The 18383-nt window shown below is 41.1% G+C and overlaps 1 protein-coding gene across 5 annotated transcripts in view; it reads left to right on the forward strand.

The window, feature by feature from the left end:
* The window catches only part of LOC120564084 (VPS10 domain-containing receptor SorCS1), a 279471-nt gene that overhangs the window by 211834 nt on the left and 49254 nt on the right, over positions 1-18383 (forward strand). For all 5 annotated transcript variants that reach the window (XR_005640059.1, XR_005640058.1, XM_039808768.1 and 2 more), the window contains exons 11-14: positions 3041-3143; positions 12932-13008; positions 14724-14815; positions 17138-17245. Coding sequence is in view for 3 of the 5 variants with exons in the window: in XM_039808768.1 (XP_039664702.1) it covers positions 3041-3143; positions 12932-13008; positions 14724-14815; positions 17138-17245 (380 nt within the window). In the remaining 2 variants the exon portion in view is untranslated. The remainder of the gene's footprint in view (positions 1-3040; positions 3144-12931; positions 13009-14723; positions 14816-17137; positions 17246-18383) is intronic.

Here is an 18383-nt window from a genome sequence, read left to right on the forward strand (position 1 = left end):
GGTGTTTGTCGACAAAGCACGCACACTGCAAAGCCTCTTCTCTTCTGATGTGCTTCTGGCGCTTGAATGAAAAAGGAAGCTAAGATGACAGTGTAGATTTGATGGTGTGTGTCATCTGCTGCATTCATTAGATAGATAGATAGATAGATAGATAGATAGATAGATAGATAGATAGATAGATAGATAGATAGATAGAGTAGGGGTGTTGAAATGAATCTTTGCATCGATGTGGACCTGGACGATTCTGCATCGATGCAGTGACAATCGATAATTGCCTACTGACGTTACTTGTTAATTTTCCGGTCGCTGCTTTTTTAGTTTTTGCCTTTTGTCTGCTGTGTTACTCCACTACATTCAGGAAGTGTCTTTTTCTAAGACCAGATACAATGAAAAGTATCTGAGTTCATATACTGTATATCTGACAGCTTGAATTTGTTGATTAAAAAAAACCATGTGTAGCAATATATTATAATATTGAGGAGGTGAAGCATCGTGATGCATCGTGTTATTGAATCAATTTGAATATTTCACAGGACAATCGAATCGTGAGACCAGTGGAGATTCACACCCCTAATAAATAGATGGATGGATGGATGGATGGATGGATGGATGGATGGATGGATGGATGGATGAACTTTAGTAATCCCAAATTGGGAAATTACAGTGTTCCAGCAGCAGGTATAAGACACACAACATCCACCCAGAATTACAAGAAATAATACATAAAATAAACAAATACCAGAACACCTACTCAACATATAAACGCAAGGAATGAAACACAATGTACAGCATTTATACAAGTAGAGAATACAATGTACATCCAGCATACATACATACATACATACATAGTATATACATGCAAAATATAGAATATTATATGAAAATATGTAGGCTAGTCTAAGTTAACATATGAGTGTGCAATTTGCGCTTTAGTGCAATATTGTAATAAATGTTATCTCACACTCAGATTTTTATGGCCTGTGGTATGATTTTCTGTGGGCGCATTTTCTACAAGGCGCTTTTGCACATCTTCTCTTTACACAACGTAAAACGGTGTTTCCCACAGGGGGGAGAGGGGGGTCCATGCCCGGAAAGAAGTGCAGAATTCTTATATTAATTGTACTGCAAATATTTTTGGCAACTTTGTATAACTTAAATAGACAATCTGCCCACAGTCCCATCCTCAAGGCTATAAGGGTGCAGGGGCAGTTACAGCACACAATGTAATCTTTCAACCAACAAAAAAAAACATACATTTGCTCTTTGACAAAACAAGATACCACAATTTGTAATTCTGTTTAACAGCCAGATGCTGCTCACCTCTTTTTGACCTTCTGTATGCAAGATGAAAAAAAGGAAACGTAAATGTTACTGTATATGCTGTTAACTTGTTGAACACTTGAACATGAACAAAATTGAAAACAAAATGTTTGCAGCTTACCCAATTACCCTAGTGGGGATTGTTTTGTGTCTCTTAGACATACATCGATATTGACTAGCAGGTAATGTTAACGCCAGCCGCTTGAGTGACTGTGGGTGAGAGGGAGGCTGGCCGCTGAAAAATCTGACGTTTTGGCGCTCGTGATATTCCTTTGGCGCTGGCTAAAACCTCTTTAAAGCTACATTGTGTAAGAATTTCTCCCATCTAGCGGTGAAATTGTACATGACAACCAACTGAATATTACTTTCTAGCCCTTCCTCCTACGGTGGCCGAACCTGAAATTAGCTCTTAGTATCTCCATCGTTTACACGCAGCTGTTCTAGCCACTCCAATATTAACTTTGGTCTTGTTGCTTTGCCTGTCGCGTTGTCGTTTTAATTCTCTTTTTCGCTTCCCTGGCGAGTAATCTCCCCCTGGCATTCGTCACGGTGCCAATAGGTGTAAGAAGGCGAAAGGCGGAGGTATGTTCCTCTTTGGCTAATGTATTTTAAAGATGGTGAAAAGGTGCTGTATGGCTGCCGCCATTCTAGCAAGTCGCTCGTATGTATTCTGAATTATTCTGAATGGCAGATTCTACGCTTACGACAATACTTTTATTAGTTGATGGAAGTAATTACACATGAATGAGCACATATTTGTGAAAGACCAAAGGGATTTTTGCAAAGAATCAACTAAAAAAATTACACAATACCATAAAGACATGCATACTAGGACTACAGTGGAAAATTAGCCAACTGGCTAACACTGGTGCCTTTACAGAAATGTTGATTAATGTGCTAATCAAATAAAAAAACTTACTTACTTACAATTTAGGTTTAAGGGGCACCAAAACTTTCTCTATGCAGTAAAAACCCGGAATAAATAACAAATTCATAATACTAACCATTAAACTCTGAATGGACTCCAGCCGTCTTCTCTGCGTGGGGAAAAGATTGATGTGGGAGAAAAGCAACTTCTTCTTCTGTGTGTTAATTAGCAGATCGCCAACCAAGTTTAAGGCGAGATATCGCCACCTACACTACGGTATTGGAGTGTGTAGAATTATCAATGGCATTCATTAATCTGCACGGAGGAGCTATTCACAGTCGGGTCTGTTGGGTTTGTGAGAGAGAGAGAGAGAGAGAGAGAGAGAGAGAGAGAGAGAGAGAGAGAGAGAGAGAGAGAGCATATACGGAAGTATGCAGTAAACATTGTTTGTGTGGCAGGCCGCCACAAATATATATATATATGTAATGTGCATGGGAAACACTGTAAAAAATAATCACCCTTTTTTTGCTAAACCAATTAGTGATTAAGGGGCACGCCTCGCCTTCTACCCATATTATACAGTCATTTGTCAGGAAATGTCAGAGTTTTAATAAAGCCTCTAACAGCCCGTCACAACATGGCCTGCACTACTGGCATTTTGCTGGCTCGTAATGAGAATCGTGTCGGTAAAGGTTAACCCAATCAAAATAAATGGGGGAAATGGTGAAACCGGTGACTTGGGAGGGTTGTGCATCCAAGTCGATGCAACAGCTGTTTTATTCAGAAAAACATCTTGCGAAGGTTTTTAGTGTCATATTTTTGATTACTGAGTTTGTGATTTCTTCTCTGCAGCCCTACTGTTCATTACATCTCCACCTTCAAGTGTCTGCCAATCCCTACACATCTGGAAACATAGCCAGCAGGGACTCGGCACCGGGGATCATCGTCGCATCAGGTGGGTGAGAGGGAATCTCTTTTGAGTGACATGTTGGTTCTCTTTTCTCTATCTACCTGGAGTTCTGAGGAGGGGGGGCGGGGGGGGGGGGGGGTTCTGAAAAAACACCCCTGTTGAAACCCTTTTTGAGTTTTTTATTTTGTCTAATAGAATGAAAGCTCTACCATGTGCTCACAGTTGTTTTTAAATTTTTTCAAGCCACTGGATTAAAATAGACAAATAGTTACATTGCAGAAAGCAAGTCTGTGACAAAGTGGGTGACATTCCCTGCACTCAGCACTTGTCCCTTGTGCTTGTCTACATACATTTGTCCACATTTATTTTACACATTGTTCTTTTCATATTGTATTCTTTTTCAGTTTGCTATAATTTTACCATTGCTTTTGTGTAACATTTTAGCACTTCTTATCCCGGGTTTTGTTTGTGTTAAAATTGTTACATTTTTTTACATCCAGTACCGGTTTAATTTAAAGCAAACCTACAACCACAATTAAAGGGTAACTTCCGTTTTTTTTCAACCTGGACCCTATGTTCCTATGTGTCTGTGTCTAAGTGACTGATGGGAACAACAATCTTTGACATTGGTCCAGTATTAAGAGAGATCTCTGCAGTCGGCAGCGGTGAAACAAGCTACAATGTAAGTTAATAGGACAATTGTCCAGCTTGTATTTACCTTCACTAAAGTGCTTGTTTTGCCTCTGACAGACTGAGATTAATATTCTGACAACATTATGGAACGGATTTCTAAGGAGGTCGACCTTTCGGTTAAAGAGTAAGATCCTTTTTTTTTTAAACATAAAAACATCCGCGAAATTGCATTCGCTAAACCCACCAGACTCCATGTCATTTTAGCATTGTAAAATACACTTCACTCAAAGTCGACAGAAACAAAATAAAACTATGAAAAGCCGTTTTGGGTCATCTTTCCACTTTTCCAACCATCACAACTCTAGTTTGGGTTAAAATAAACACATAGTTTACTGATTTACATTTGAAAATATGTTGGCTCTATACACGCTAAAAGTATTGTTTTGTTTTTCATTAAAGTGATGGTTCGGAGTAGTTTCACCCTAGGGTCCTTTGCCCCATGACCTCGAGCCAAACACCCTCCCAGAAGCTTTTTTCACCTGGGTCGAACATTGGGAGAGTTAGTGTAGAGTAGCGTTATCAGCTGAATAGCTTAGCGCAGGGGCTAATGGACCCACGTTTGTATCTCGTAAGTTACCACACTAATAATGCCCGAAATGATACCAAACGTCTACAAGTAGTACAAATAGGTTATGCTCTCATAAAACGATGGATTGTAAAGTTTGTAAGTACACCAGAAGTTTATGTAAATAACACTTGCCTGCTGGCTTCTGCTCTCTGCTGTTGTTGTTGCTGCTGTAAGACGAGTGCTTAGGGCCGTCTACAAATTACTACACCGAAAAGAGATGCAACAAAAATATTTATTAATTTAACTTTTTTTTAAAGTAAGTGCTGTAGTATAACTAGCAGGAGACAAGTAATCATTGAGGTAAGTTTGGAGACATTACCTTATTTAATCATTAAATTAATAAATATTTTTGTTGTATCTCTTTCGGTGTAGTAATTTATAGACGGCCCTAAGCACTCGTCTAACTGCAGGCAGCAGCAACAACGAAAGCAGAGAGAGCAGGCGAAGTGTGTGCTTTCAAATTCTTTTCAATCCATCGTTTTATGAGAGCATAACTTTGTACTATTGTAAATTACGACCGGTCATTCGCCCTGCGCTAAGCTTGATACGCTGAACAACTTCGAATCGCTTAAGAAGGTGAAATTATTCGAACCATCACTGTAAGTCCGGTGGGTTTAAGCCTAGCGTACTGTTTTTCTGGTTAAACAGAACCATCTCTACCTATCTCTATAGGGAGACTTTCCATAATGTGTCAGACACTTAAAATATTAATCTGAGCGATTCAGTGGCAAATAAAACCAAATCAATCAAATTGACGATGCACATTTGCCTTATAGGGTTACATTGCAGCCCTGTCTGTGGCTGCCGGTTACAGCGTTCACACTTAATACTGGACCAATGTCAAAGATTGTTGTTCCCATCAGTCACTTACACACAAAAACATAGGAACATAGGGTCCAGGTTTTAAAAAAAAAAACAGTAGTTACCCTTTAAAGAAATCACACAAACACGGTTACGTTTGGTTAAGTTGCAGGTTTGAATAGTTTGTTTCTTCAGGAATGTTTGGGGAGGAGCCACTGAGCATTTTATTCTAAAAGAACGTTGAAATGGTTTATTGTATGGTTTGCTTCAACAAAGGAGACCCATCATGGTTTTTTTCCTAGTTGTGTTTTTATTGGCAGTGACATTCACCATCGGGTAGTGGATCTCCTTTTTGAAGTTTCTTTTCTCCATCCATGGTCGCAGTAGATATGTTACGCTAATTTAAAGAGACAAATACAACGAAAATCACTTAGGCAGACAAAGAAAAAAAATCTGCCTCCTTCAGTTTGCTGAAAATCTTTGCACTCAACATTTCAGTGGAGTGACTTTTCCCATATGGCACTGCAGCTCGAGAAGTTAGCAAGATTTTGCTCTTTACTTCTGTTTTCAATAGTTTGTCCCTGTTCAGCAGAGGTGGGTAGAGTAGCCAAAAATTGTACTCAAGTAAAAGTACTGTTACTTCAGAATAATATGACTCAAGTAAAAGTAAAAAGTAGTCATCCAAATAATTACTTGAGTAAGAGTAAAAAAGTACTTAGTGAAAAAACTACTCAAGTACTGAGTAACTGTTGAGTCTGGTTTATTTTTTTTAGGGTGAGGCTATTTGCACCCCTGGTACAATTAGCAGTGTATGCTATTCGTACCCTGGTGCAATTAGAAGTGCTATTCGTACCCTGATGCAATTAGAAATGAATGCTATTCGTACCCCGCCGGTGCACACAGCAATGTGTTCTATTAATACCCCGTCTGGTACAAATATCAATGTATGCTATTTGCACCCCTGTGCATTTACAGTACCTTGGCATATAGTTACACACAGTTATCCATACTACTCATGTATTACACCTTTTTGGAATATTATCGCTCTGACATTTTTACCCTAACCATAACCAATCCCACTCCTCTTGCCTAAACCTAACCAACCCAACCAGAGCAGGCATATTCATGAGTCTTCCCCTACCACCCTGCAAAAAAAACAAAAAACTTTTGTGTTCGCGGGCCCTGACTTGCACAATTGCATGCAAATTATCCAAAATTACAAAATCAAGATCACCTCACAGTGGAATCAAACTCCTAACTCCCATAACAAAGGTAAGTGTTCTAACCACTCACTAGCAGTTCTTACAGGATGTTGAACAACCATTTACCACTTGCTTTCTTCAAGCCTCGGTTGCTAGGTAACCGTACTATATACAAAAAATAGATACTAACTAACAAACTAACGGTTGTATGCTTTCACTGAAGACAGCGCAACTGTAGTATCCATTTTCCGCTAGAAATTCAATTGTTATAAACTTTAGAGACAAAACTTCCCTAATATGCCAGTTTCTGCGGTCATGGAAGATGAACGTCGGCCATGATTTCGGTGCACGCGAGCAACGTTTTTTTGTTGTTACGTCACAGGGTGTAAATAGCTCAGCTGTGTGGCCGAGGCTATTTGTACCGGGGGTGCAAATAGACACTCCGTTTTTTTTAACACAAACATTTAATCAGACGGACAACAATACAAAATAATCATCTTTAGGCAAATTATAGCCTAGTTCATCCAATCAATAAAATAAATTTTAATTAATTAATTACAAAATAGCTTAAATTAAAATAATCCAGGTAAATTCAAATACTTAAAAAATAAAATCAATAAAATAATAATACATAAAAAATAAATAAGCACAAGTAACACAAATTTCCAAACCTTTATACTTTTTTTTACCAGGCTCTGCAGGCAGAACTAGAACAAGGTAATGGAGCTGCTGTTTGGCACTTTTACTAAGGTAACCATGCTTTCATTATGAGGCCAGAGGCCTGGACTACGAAGCAAGATTTGGTTTTCTGTATCACGAAGGTGGATCACTTGTTACCGGGTTCAATCGCCGTGGTAACTCATGCTGGACGCCTAACCTGGTCGGGAGCAGGTTATGTTGGAGATCAGAGATCAACCGGTGTTAAAGCACCGCCTACTGACCAATCAATACTCCATTGATAACGGTGTCACCGTTCTTAGAAGACCAGGCGGAGCTCGGTGCGCAGAGGGAGAGAGAGAGAGAGAGAGAGAGAGAGAGAGAGAGAGAGAGAGAGAGAGAGGGGGGGAGAGGGAGGAAAGAGAGAGAGAGAGAGAGAGAGAGAGAGAGAGAGAGAGAGAGAGAGAGAGAGAGAGAGGTGCGCTCATACAAAAAACATTTAGAGACCGACAACCCCGTTAACATTCCCTGATGGGTATATTTATGAAATATATAGATTTTAATGGGAGGGAATTACATATTGGCTATTTGTCGGCTTATTGAGCCGTGTGTCGCCAATGCGCACAGCGGTTTGAATTATGTTTTTTATATTTTTTATTTGCTCTCACGATCGCTTCCACTGCCAGGGTTGCAACTGAAATAATAGGCTAAAGCAACGGCAGTTTATGGAAAGCATAAGTGTAATTATGGTCAGATGTTGTGCCTGACTGATGGGGAAGTGATATTGATAAGGTTGTGATGTAGGCTAGCCTACGCATCTACAGCGTTGCCTATTATTTTTTTTTTTGCCAGCTGTCCTGTTTTAGGAAGCAGCGACTGTATTGCATTTTGTCTGTAAAACTGTGTCTGTGTTCTTCATATTTATGTAGAATTATAGTTTGTTCTTCTTATGTAAAATATGTGGCTATTATTGGTCATGTTGTGCAAACATCGCCTCTTTTATGTGAACACGTGATTGGGAAACCCTGGGTTGATTGAACTAGTTGTTAACCACCGTTATATATGTCAGTGGTCGTGACACAGCTCGCGGGACCGCGGTGGTTAGGTTAGGTGAAGCCGGGAACTGAAAGAGATCCAGGCCATGTTGATCTGGCCTCTGGGCTGTTCCTCCTCGTCTGTGTCTGCATTGCCGATGGTTGATTCTGACATTGTCATTTTTGTTTTGCTGCGACTGTAAAGCTAACCCGTCCCGCCGATGAGATTGAGTATGCACAACTACATTTGATTGGTGAAACACAGCCACGTGGTAGAGCCTTTAGCGGAAGTCTCTCTCTCTGTCAAATTAAAACATTAAAATGAGGCGAACGCGGGGGGATAAAAACAATGACACGTAGAATACCAAAGAGGTAAAAAGAAAAGTAACGAGCTCATTGTAGCCTAATGTAGCGGAGTAAGAGTACAGTTTCTTCTTCACAAATCTACTCAAGTAAAAGTAAAAAGTATAGTGATTTTAAAACTACTCCAGGGACCTCATTTATAAAACCTGTTACGCAAGAAAAAGTTGCGTGAAGCAGGGTGAAATTTGTCGTCGCAACATTCCTCGCAATAGTCGGGATCTATAAAGAATTTCCATGCGTTAAAATGTTTCCAGTTTTCCGCAAACTTTTGACCACACGTGTGATCGTGCGTAATGCTCCCGAGGTTTTGTAGACTGCGTTTTAGTGAACTCCGATGGTATGCCCGTTTTCCGAACCTAACCCAGTTTCTGTTTTCCTGAACCCAACAATCCTGTTCTTGCTAAACCGACCCAGAGCCGGTCGCGGCTCTTTCACCTGTTTTGCACCAATAATTATCCAAAATCTTGTTTCTATTTTTTACCTTTTTAATAATTGAATTTCCTTTCTCACAAAAAACGAAAATGATCATATGATCATAAATGTGATCTCACAGGGGTGAATGGCAAATATGAACCATAAATGATGTATATATCATTGGTAATTGAGCTAAATCTGTTAAGTATTAAGGCTGTGTAACAACAATATGAACACTACACAAGGGTTACGGCTTCCAAACAGGATTTTGTTTCGCTGTTCTACCTCTGTTAGGAGCACCTCGATCTCACAATCACTGAATCGTGTTTTTTCCCCATTTTCCCGTTTCGTGATTGGTGATCAAGGGCTCCTTTCATGGCTGGAATATTCATTGATTGATTAACATGGACCTTATTAGGACAAATATGGGACGACCTTGGGAGAAGCGTGAGGCTCGTGCACGACCGCATAAGGTAACGCACGTCCGTATTTATAACGAGAAGAGTGCGTACCGGTGTGCGCCGCAAGGTGTTATAAATCAGAATATTGTTTTTGCGTACGAAAATTCTGACTTTTTTGAGCACGAAATCTTTCAGAATAGAATCTACACACAGTTTTATAAATGAGTCCCCTGGAAGTATAATTTTTTCAAAAACTTACTCAAGTAAATGTAACGCAGTAAATGTAACTCGTTACTACCCACCTCTGCTGTTCAGCATCAGTAAACGACTCCCATAGGCATCTGAAGACATGCATGTATTACCTCACCTTTAAACAGAGGGGAAATGACAAAACAAAAAACTATATAATCCTTGTGTTTTAGGCCTGAGAAAGCAAATATTCTCATTGACTCAGCGGGGAGAAAGCAAAGAAAAGGAGGAAAATGAGATCAGCAGGCCCCCAGGTGAATTCACACCTCAGTGATATTTACTCCTGCATGGACCGGCTCTGTCAATAACGCATCAGCGCACGCCTCGGGTGTCTGGACGAGGTGTCTGTACCTTTGTGAGACATTGTAAATTAAACAGGTTTCAGGGATGCGGGAATAAAACAACCAACTGATTTTTGTTTGATCTCTGTCCTTATTCCAGATACAAAACGGCCCAAAAGAATTAACAGAGCGAGAGGAAGTCTGGAATTGTTTATAATTAGCTAGTAAAGTAACCAGCACTTCAGTGTTATTGTGGCTTTCGCTTCCACTTGCAATTCTCACAAAAGGGACAATTCTGTCGTTTGACATCGTGAGCCTAGGAACGATGGCTAAAACTACGAAAATAATACCGAAGTTGTAAGTTTTGGTTTCAAAAACGTATGCCTACCATCCACTAGAAGACTTTGAAAAGACTAAGGTCTGACACTATCTGACATCTAAAGACAATCATCTCACATCTAACGTCAAAGACTGTCATAACATGTAAAGACTGGGGATCTTCAGGGTCACACATTGCAAGGCTTCAACTAGATTAGTTTTGAAGAAAAAAAAATGTAACCAAGCTAGTTAGCTACCGCTAGCGTTAGCTGGTAACTTAAGGGAAAGCCAGGACATGAGTTTCGACCAAGTGCATGTAAATATGATGCCAAAGGGCTTGACGCGAGTCACGAGAGTGTCAAAAAGTGACGCAAAAAGTCTCGACCAGGCATGTCTAAATATGACGCTAAAGGAGACCTTTTTGCATCAATAACAAACGCCAAAGGCACCTGACCAAGCGTTGCTTTTTGACGCGATGGGAGTGAGAATGTGTTGCTTGACCTCTCTCAAACACCATTTCCTCTCTACTACCAGTTCTAGTGCTACTATAATGCATAAAGTTGGCGGTTTGTAGGTCGGTTCGCGTGGTTGATTGACAGTGCGGCTCGGCTCACAAACACTAGACACCGACACTGTTGTGTTACACGTCACGGCTCTTTTGCTCCCAGAATGCTGGCATGCTGGGCGCCTGCCTTGGTTATGTGTGAATAAACAAAGCCGGCATAACAGCAGACCTTCATTGCGGTGCTAGGCGGAATCTCTGTACTGTATTTGTCTGGTGTAGACAGTCAGGGAGAAATATACAGGGACAGTGGAGCAACACTCAGTGTTGGGTTTTAAGGCATTTTCTTTTAAATATTGTTCAAGCTAAAACACTTTAAGTTTGTCTTTACATACCCATAACAATGTGTGTTTACAATAACTACAATAGAAGATTATCTACAATAAAAGACTCCTGCATCCCATACATACATTTTATCAGAACTGAGCAAACAGGGACGAGGAACAACTAGATATACTCTCATCTCATTCATCTAAAATGCATGTTTGATGCTTTCATATGTCAACACTTTCACTAATGTAGGTCGGAGATCTAATTTACCTGTTGGGCCTCCAGACTAAAGAATGACTCCACCCGAACTAGCAGTCAGTCCGACCGGCGGTGAGATGTCGCTGTTCCTAACGCTAGATTTGGTTTATCAGAGACGCTAGCAAAGCAACACAGGACAGAAAATAATCACAACAGAAACGTCAGACAGGTCGGACCTCCGTGTTTAACTATATTTCTGTAAAGGTCCCATGGCAATGAAATTTCACTTTATGAGGTTTTTTAACATTAATATGCGTTCCCCCAGCCTGCCTACGGTCTCCCAGTGGCTAGAAATGGTAATCGGTGTAAACCGAGCCCTGGGTATCCTGCTCTGCCTTTGAGAAAATGAAAGCTCAGATGAGCCGATCTGGAATCTTGCTCTTGGCCCACCCATGAGAGAGAGACATCATGGCTTTCAAACGAGCAAAGTGGCAGTTGGTCAAGGCCACACCCCCACCCTCCACCTTGCCCCCCCCTCTCTCCTCCTCAATACCTACAGACACAGAAATGGCACATCCTAAGGAAAGGATCATTGTGGGACTGGCTCTAGTGGCTGTAATTCTGCACCAAGGCTGAATTTCGGGAAATTCAGATACAGTATTAGGGGACCACTAAGGTCTATATAAAAGAGACTTCAGATACAGTATTAGGGGACCACTAAGGCCTATATAAAAGAGACTTCAGATACAGTATTAGGGGACCACTAAGGTCTATATAAAAGAGACTTCAGATACAGTATTAGGGGACCACTAAGGTCTATATAAAAGAGACTTCAGATACAGTATTAGGGGACCACTAAGGTCTATATAAAAGAGACTTCAGATACAGTATTAGGGGACCACTAAGGTCTATATAAAAGAGACTTCAGATACAGTATTAGGGGACCACTAAGGTCTATATAAAAGAGACTTCAGATACAGTATTAGGGGACCACTAAGGTCTATATAAAAGAGACTTCAGATACAGTATTAGGGGACCACTAAGGTCTATATAAAAGTATCCAAAGAGCACCATGTCATGGGACCTTTAAAAGGTACAGTTATGACTAAAAATGACAACAGAAATAAACCAGTTTGCCGATTTCACATATCTCCGCAATTTAAATCAACTGCCATTTGTCTACCCGGAAGTGATTTTCGTGCAACTAAGACGTTACGGTGAGAGGGGGCTTTCACACCTACCTTGTTTGGCCTGGACCTTCGAACTTTTCAGTTTGATCCGAACCAAAATTACAGGTGTGAAACCTCCCCCGGACCACGGTCCAGCCAAACAGCCGAAATTTGGTCTCTAAATGTATGGATTGTAAGGCGAATAGTTTCTCCCGGAGGCCTCAGACAAACATGCCTCTGAAACACTTTCAGCAGTACTTTCCAGCTTTGTGTTTAACCACCTGGCACCAATTACAGGCCAAATTAAAGCAATTACAGCAGTCTGCACAGCATTAGGAAGGCTTGTCTTAATATGGTCAGAACTGCTGAAAAGATGAATACAGTAATGTGGATTTATTGGTTAATTTAGGGGTATGGGCAAATGTCGCAGTGCACAGTCGATCTTCTGGAGCACTGTAATTACAGCCTCAGTGTGCAGCTGCAGGCTGGGGCCCCCTGCTGTATCACTATTACTACTGTCTAAAGGCTCTTTCTGAAATTTGGCATTTATTTAATCTCAAATAGAATTAATTTCCTGTGTCTGCATTATGCAATATCCTCACCTCAAACCCTTACCGTAGTTTGTCTTCTGTGTGTCTGTCTCCCACCGCCAGGCTCCATCGGCTCGGAGCTGTCCAGCACCAATGTCAGTGTGTTCGTCGCCTCGGACGCAGGAAACACATGGAGACAGGTGAGGGGGCTTTTGTTCTCGCACTTTCTCGGTTTCCAATGCAGCGGGTGAATGACATTTAAGTGCCGACGTTGCTAGGAGACTCGCTGTCAGCTTCTGGGGTACGCTACTGACTGGAGAATGAACAAACGCTGAGAGTTCGTCTAACATTTAGGAGGCCCCATCGTGCTGTTTAGTTTTATTCCACTGTTTGACTGGATGCCAACTAGCAGCATTTTTCATAATTACAACAGGGTTAGGGCTAGAATGGGGGCATGGGGTGGCACTGGCCCCCACCTGAAATATGAAAAAATCCTGGAATCGGCCCTGAATTACAATTTTGAGTGTATCATGTTAAAAAACAAACCGAGATTTCCAGTAACCTCTGCTGGATTACGCCTTGTCCTGTTAAACAGTTTGCAAGGTGCTTTGACGGACAAAGCAAGGCAACAGCAGGCTATCCAGAGGTCAATACAACAACAGAGAGCTGATCTGTGGGCCCCAACAATAGCAAGAAAAAAATGTGGGTTAATAAAAACAAGAGAAAAGACTCAAAACATAGCAGAGAGCAGACAAAATCAGTATAATCAGTAATCAGTAAAAACAATAAAAAACATGACAAATTTAATAATGCAAATAAAATAGGATAAAAGCAATAAAAGCCATAAGTACAGTAAAAAAATATGTATAGTATACATTAATTCAGAGATCTTCAATAGGGGGTCCTCGGAGTCAATGCAGAGGGGCTTCCAAATTATTTTTGAAATTCTTTTCTTAACATGAATCCAACATATTAGCAAATATAAATCCCCATTGATGACAGGCTCACTAGTCTATAGGTAAGGTAGTTACTAAGGTAGCCATCCACAGATAGAGATGAACTGTGCCACATGTATGTTTAACATTAAAACATGATTTATAAAATCATGCCGACAATTATTATTTTAATAGCTTAGTGCTCCATGAAAAGATGTATGGACTGTATACAGGCTTATGCTGCCTTACACGTTATTGTGGGCCTAGTTTAATATGCAACTTCATTTTAAACAATATATGCAGTAAGGGGTCCCTGCTCCATCTCTCTCAGTTAAGGGGTCCTTGGCTTAAAAAACGTTTTAAAAAAAACACCCTTGCACTAATTTGTTAGCAATAATTCATTTTTGACTTTAATGTGTAGTGTCATTAAGGTTCTATTACTGCTGTTGGCTGAGATCAGCTTCCAGTTATTATACACACATTTACACTGTAGCCATTATGCAGAAATATTATTACCGACTCGCACCTTGTAATACATTTTTCCATTAATGTGCCCAATTGAATCATATCGGCTCTCCATATAGATCGGACTGACCTGCTGTGCCCTCACTAGAACTATCCTCCTCCTCCTCACTCGCTCTCTGACTCGACTATAAAGCCTTTTAAATCCTTACACACCACGCAGAGCTTTTTAAGGTCGATAATCAAATACAATTTGAAGAGTTGTTTGATTCAGTCCCTGCATGCAGTGCCTGTAGGTGGCCTCACCTCACTTGATTCTGGCGCTTTCAATTCATTGGGGGGGGGGGGCTTGTTTCTAATTAAAAACGGCAATGAAAGTAACATTTCAAAGGCTGGTGTAGCAAGTAGTACTTGGCTTCCCTGAATGCTACAGCGTGGGTGTGTGCAGACGTGTTGGACATGTACGCCCTTAACGGGCCGCTGCAGAGTGAGCCCTCTCTCTCTTTCTGTCCCTGCAGATCTTCGACGAGGAGTATGCAGTGCTGTATCTTGACCAGGGAGGAGCCTTAGTTGCAATAAGACACACTCCGCTTCCCATCCGACACCTGTGGTGAGTCATTATGACAGAGACGTCACCTTTCGCAGCAATACTGACTCCTTAGGAGGTAGCCCCAAGTCTTAAAGCTACATTATGTAAGAATTACTCCCATCTAGCGTTGAGATCATATATCGCAATCAACTCTCTCTCGCCACGCAGTATTGCAGCTACGGTAGCCTTCACGCTTCAAAAAGCGAAGGTGTACAAAAGGCCGTCTATTGGCCATCATTGTTGGAGTTCATACGTTCTCTTAATACATCCATGAGGTCATGGCGGAGAGCGGCGTGGACGCGTGCTAGACACCATGAGCGGGCACGCGCGCCACCCGACAGAAAGGAGAGAAAGAAAAGGAGACTGCAGCGGTCCGGAGGATAATTAACTAGTTGGGATTTGGTGTGGGCCTCCAAAGCAGCTCCAATGTTCACTCTTTTTCCAGTTTCTTGCTCTTTTCAATATCCGTTTTCTTTTTCTGGGCGAAGAAGATTTTTTTTTTTTTTTGAATACATGTGGTCCTCCATTTTTCCTTCTTCAAACTTGCTGGGGCCGTGAAGCGACGACACCCATTAGCAGCAGCTGTGAGTCAAAAACGCGAAAGGCGGAGCAGTATAGCCTGTATGTCCCTTACCGGCTAACGTATTTCAGGATGGCGCATCATTATGGAGCGTCTACCCCAGTTCATGCGAGCGCAAATGTAAAATTCCAAGCTGATAGGAATACTTGGAATTGATGGTGGAGGTCAATATTCATGAAAAAGGACAAGTTTGTGAAGGGCAATACAGATTTTGATAATGAACAACTACAAACGTTAAACACTGGGGCTTTAAAGCTATAGTGTGTAGTTTCTGTCTCCCCCATGAGGAATTCTAAGTAATGACAACAAAATTGTCGGCACGTCCACATGATAAAAACCTTCCGTGATCGCGCACCGCCCCCCTCCCCTCCTCCACCCAGTTGCTAGTAGCCGAGGAGGACACGGAGGATTAAAATAGAACATGATGTACTCTTCAGAAGAGGTCATTATCTTCACTCGATTTTCTGCGTGCGAAAGTCGCCGGACGACCCCATTTTGTAAACATAGTCATACTGAGAAATCCAGAGAGAGTTGTGTGGAGATGATCGTCTTAGTTACGCACTACAGCTTGAAGTTAGTCAAACCGGCAAAGGAATACTGTATGTCTTCTAAGGGGGGGGACTATAGCCTATTATTCTGGTTAGAAAAGTCTGCTTTGATAATTGTCATTCAATTTCACCTCTCCGAGTTTAGAGCCATAATGAGTCTAGCTTCTACTTATCAGTGAGTATGTTTACATGCACACTAATATTCCACTATTATTCCGAATATGACTAGGTCATGTAACCAGCACATTTCTTTTTTCAAATATACATTCAAATCGTCAAAATGTTGGCACAAGAAAAAACAGTATTCACAGACAACTGGAAAAAAAATTAACACACACAAACAAGGATTTAATTTAGGATTTATTTTAATTTGTTATAAAATTATAAGATTACGGAGCCCCTGAAGGGCCTGAGAAACTTTCTGGTGCGCACATGCTCACAAGAAACAAATCTAAGGCTAGCAAAATTATGCTAACAAAGTACTGCTACAGTTATGTGGCTAAAGTTAATATTTCACATTCACAGCATGAAATCAGATAACAGTTGCCTTATCATCTTTAAGTTTTAGGTTGACACTATCAGGTACATTTTGTTGTGTTTTTAAGGAAAATGAAAACGTCCTCCATTCTGACAAATGAAAAAAAAAAATCCCATGTCTCTTTAGGGGCTCCGTAAATTTGCATAAATTAATCATTTTGGTTAGTTTTTTATTGAGAGGTTTTAAATTTGATTCCAGATTTGTTTTTTAAAGAGTTATAGAATGGCAATTTCATGTGGTAGAGATGCATGCCTAAAAGAAAAGAAGGAGAAACACACCTACTTCTAAAGATTATGAAAGACTTGGATGTCAACAGGTTTTTGGACATGTGCAAACATCGCAAAGCCGACGTTTTCAAGAAGCTGGTTGAAGGAATGAAAGAGGGAGGCTGTGTTCGCACGCTCCAACAAGTCCGCCACCAGTGGATCCAATTTGACACAGCTTCATGTAAACTGGAATAATAGTGGAATGGTCACTTTCATAAGCCATGTAAACAGCTTAATTGGAATATTGTCTTTTTCGGAATTAGGGCAAAAACAGAATATCATGTGTGTGTAAACGTAGTCAGTGTTCACTGAGCGGAATATGAAATAAAGTTGTTAGACAACTCTTGGGGGGGGTGGTCAGCGTTGGGTCAGCATTGGTGCCTTTTGCAACGGGGCTGTTTGTGTTCCCAGGTTGAGCTTTGACGAAGGACTGCAGTGGAACAAGTACAGCTTCACCAACACGCCTCTGTTCGTGGACGGGGTGCTGGGAGAGCCTGGGGAGGAGACTCTCATCATGACGTGAGTGACAAGGAAATCTATCAATCACACGGCCAATGAAAGTAACAACAGCTTCTGTGTGTGTGTTGTGTGTGTGTGTGTGTGTGTGTGTGTGTGTGTGTGTGTGTGTGTGTGTGTGTGTGTGTGTGTGTGCTCTCATCTGCCCTAACCCATGCATCTACAGTATATCTAAGCCTGCCCGATTCAACTGCTGACTGCCTGTTTTCCTTTTTCATGAATAAAAAAAAGATTTCTCTCAAGGTCTACCCAACATCAAAACTGGCTGTCCCCAGATTATGATCACAGGAGATCAATGCCTTTTAAAAAGGCAGCCGACGACGGGCGCGACTGGACATTTGAAGAACATGAAGGAAAATGATCAAAAGTGATCACAGAAATTGCCTGAGAAAACAGACAAGAAACTTTGGTTGAAAAAAGTTTTAACAGGGAAGAGCAGTTGGTTCCATTCACCATGTCTTCAGAAAGCAGATTTATGAAGATTCCTTTTTGTGTTCTTTCACATTTATTATTAGAATAGCCCAGAGCTGGCGTGCGTGCATACGGAATGACACAGCAGTACTCCCATATTGCAGCAGAGATTTAGGACTTTGGGACGTGTTATGAAAGGGTTCGCACAGCCATTACATCAATGTTTCAAGACACCTGCCACAAATGACAGACTGACAGTCGGCTCTGCAGTCAGCTCTACAGGAGAGTGATAGGGCGCAGCTGGAGAGACCGAGAGGGGGAGAGAGAATAGGAAAATGCACAGCGACAGGCTCCAAGAGAACAAAATAGAGTTGGGAAAAGGGGCATTGTAAAGACAATGGTGGCAGGGAGAATGATTTCTCGAGCACGGAGCCTCTCAGCTGACAGACACGCCATTAGTTCTCATAAGACCATCATGCACTGTTTTCTTATCAATTTGTACTCATTTTTACAGTAAGTGCCTGTCATGGTCGGGTGCCTCCAGAGCTAATTGACAGATTGATTGTGATAAATATGCTGTGGTATGAATGGTGAGGGAGGTCATTGCAGAAAAAGCACACCCACTCAATTTAGCCCGGAGATGGAATATTTTATCTGTTTAGTCTCGTAACCTTGGATTCTGTTCTGTTTTGGACCATTGAAATATATGGATATTTATTATGATTTCAGA

Source organism: Perca fluviatilis, chromosome 1, assembly GCF_010015445.1.
Source record: "Perca fluviatilis chromosome 1, GENO_Pfluv_1.0, whole genome shotgun sequence".
NCBI classification, from domain to species: domain Eukaryota; kingdom Metazoa; phylum Chordata; class Actinopteri; order Perciformes; family Percidae; genus Perca; species Perca fluviatilis.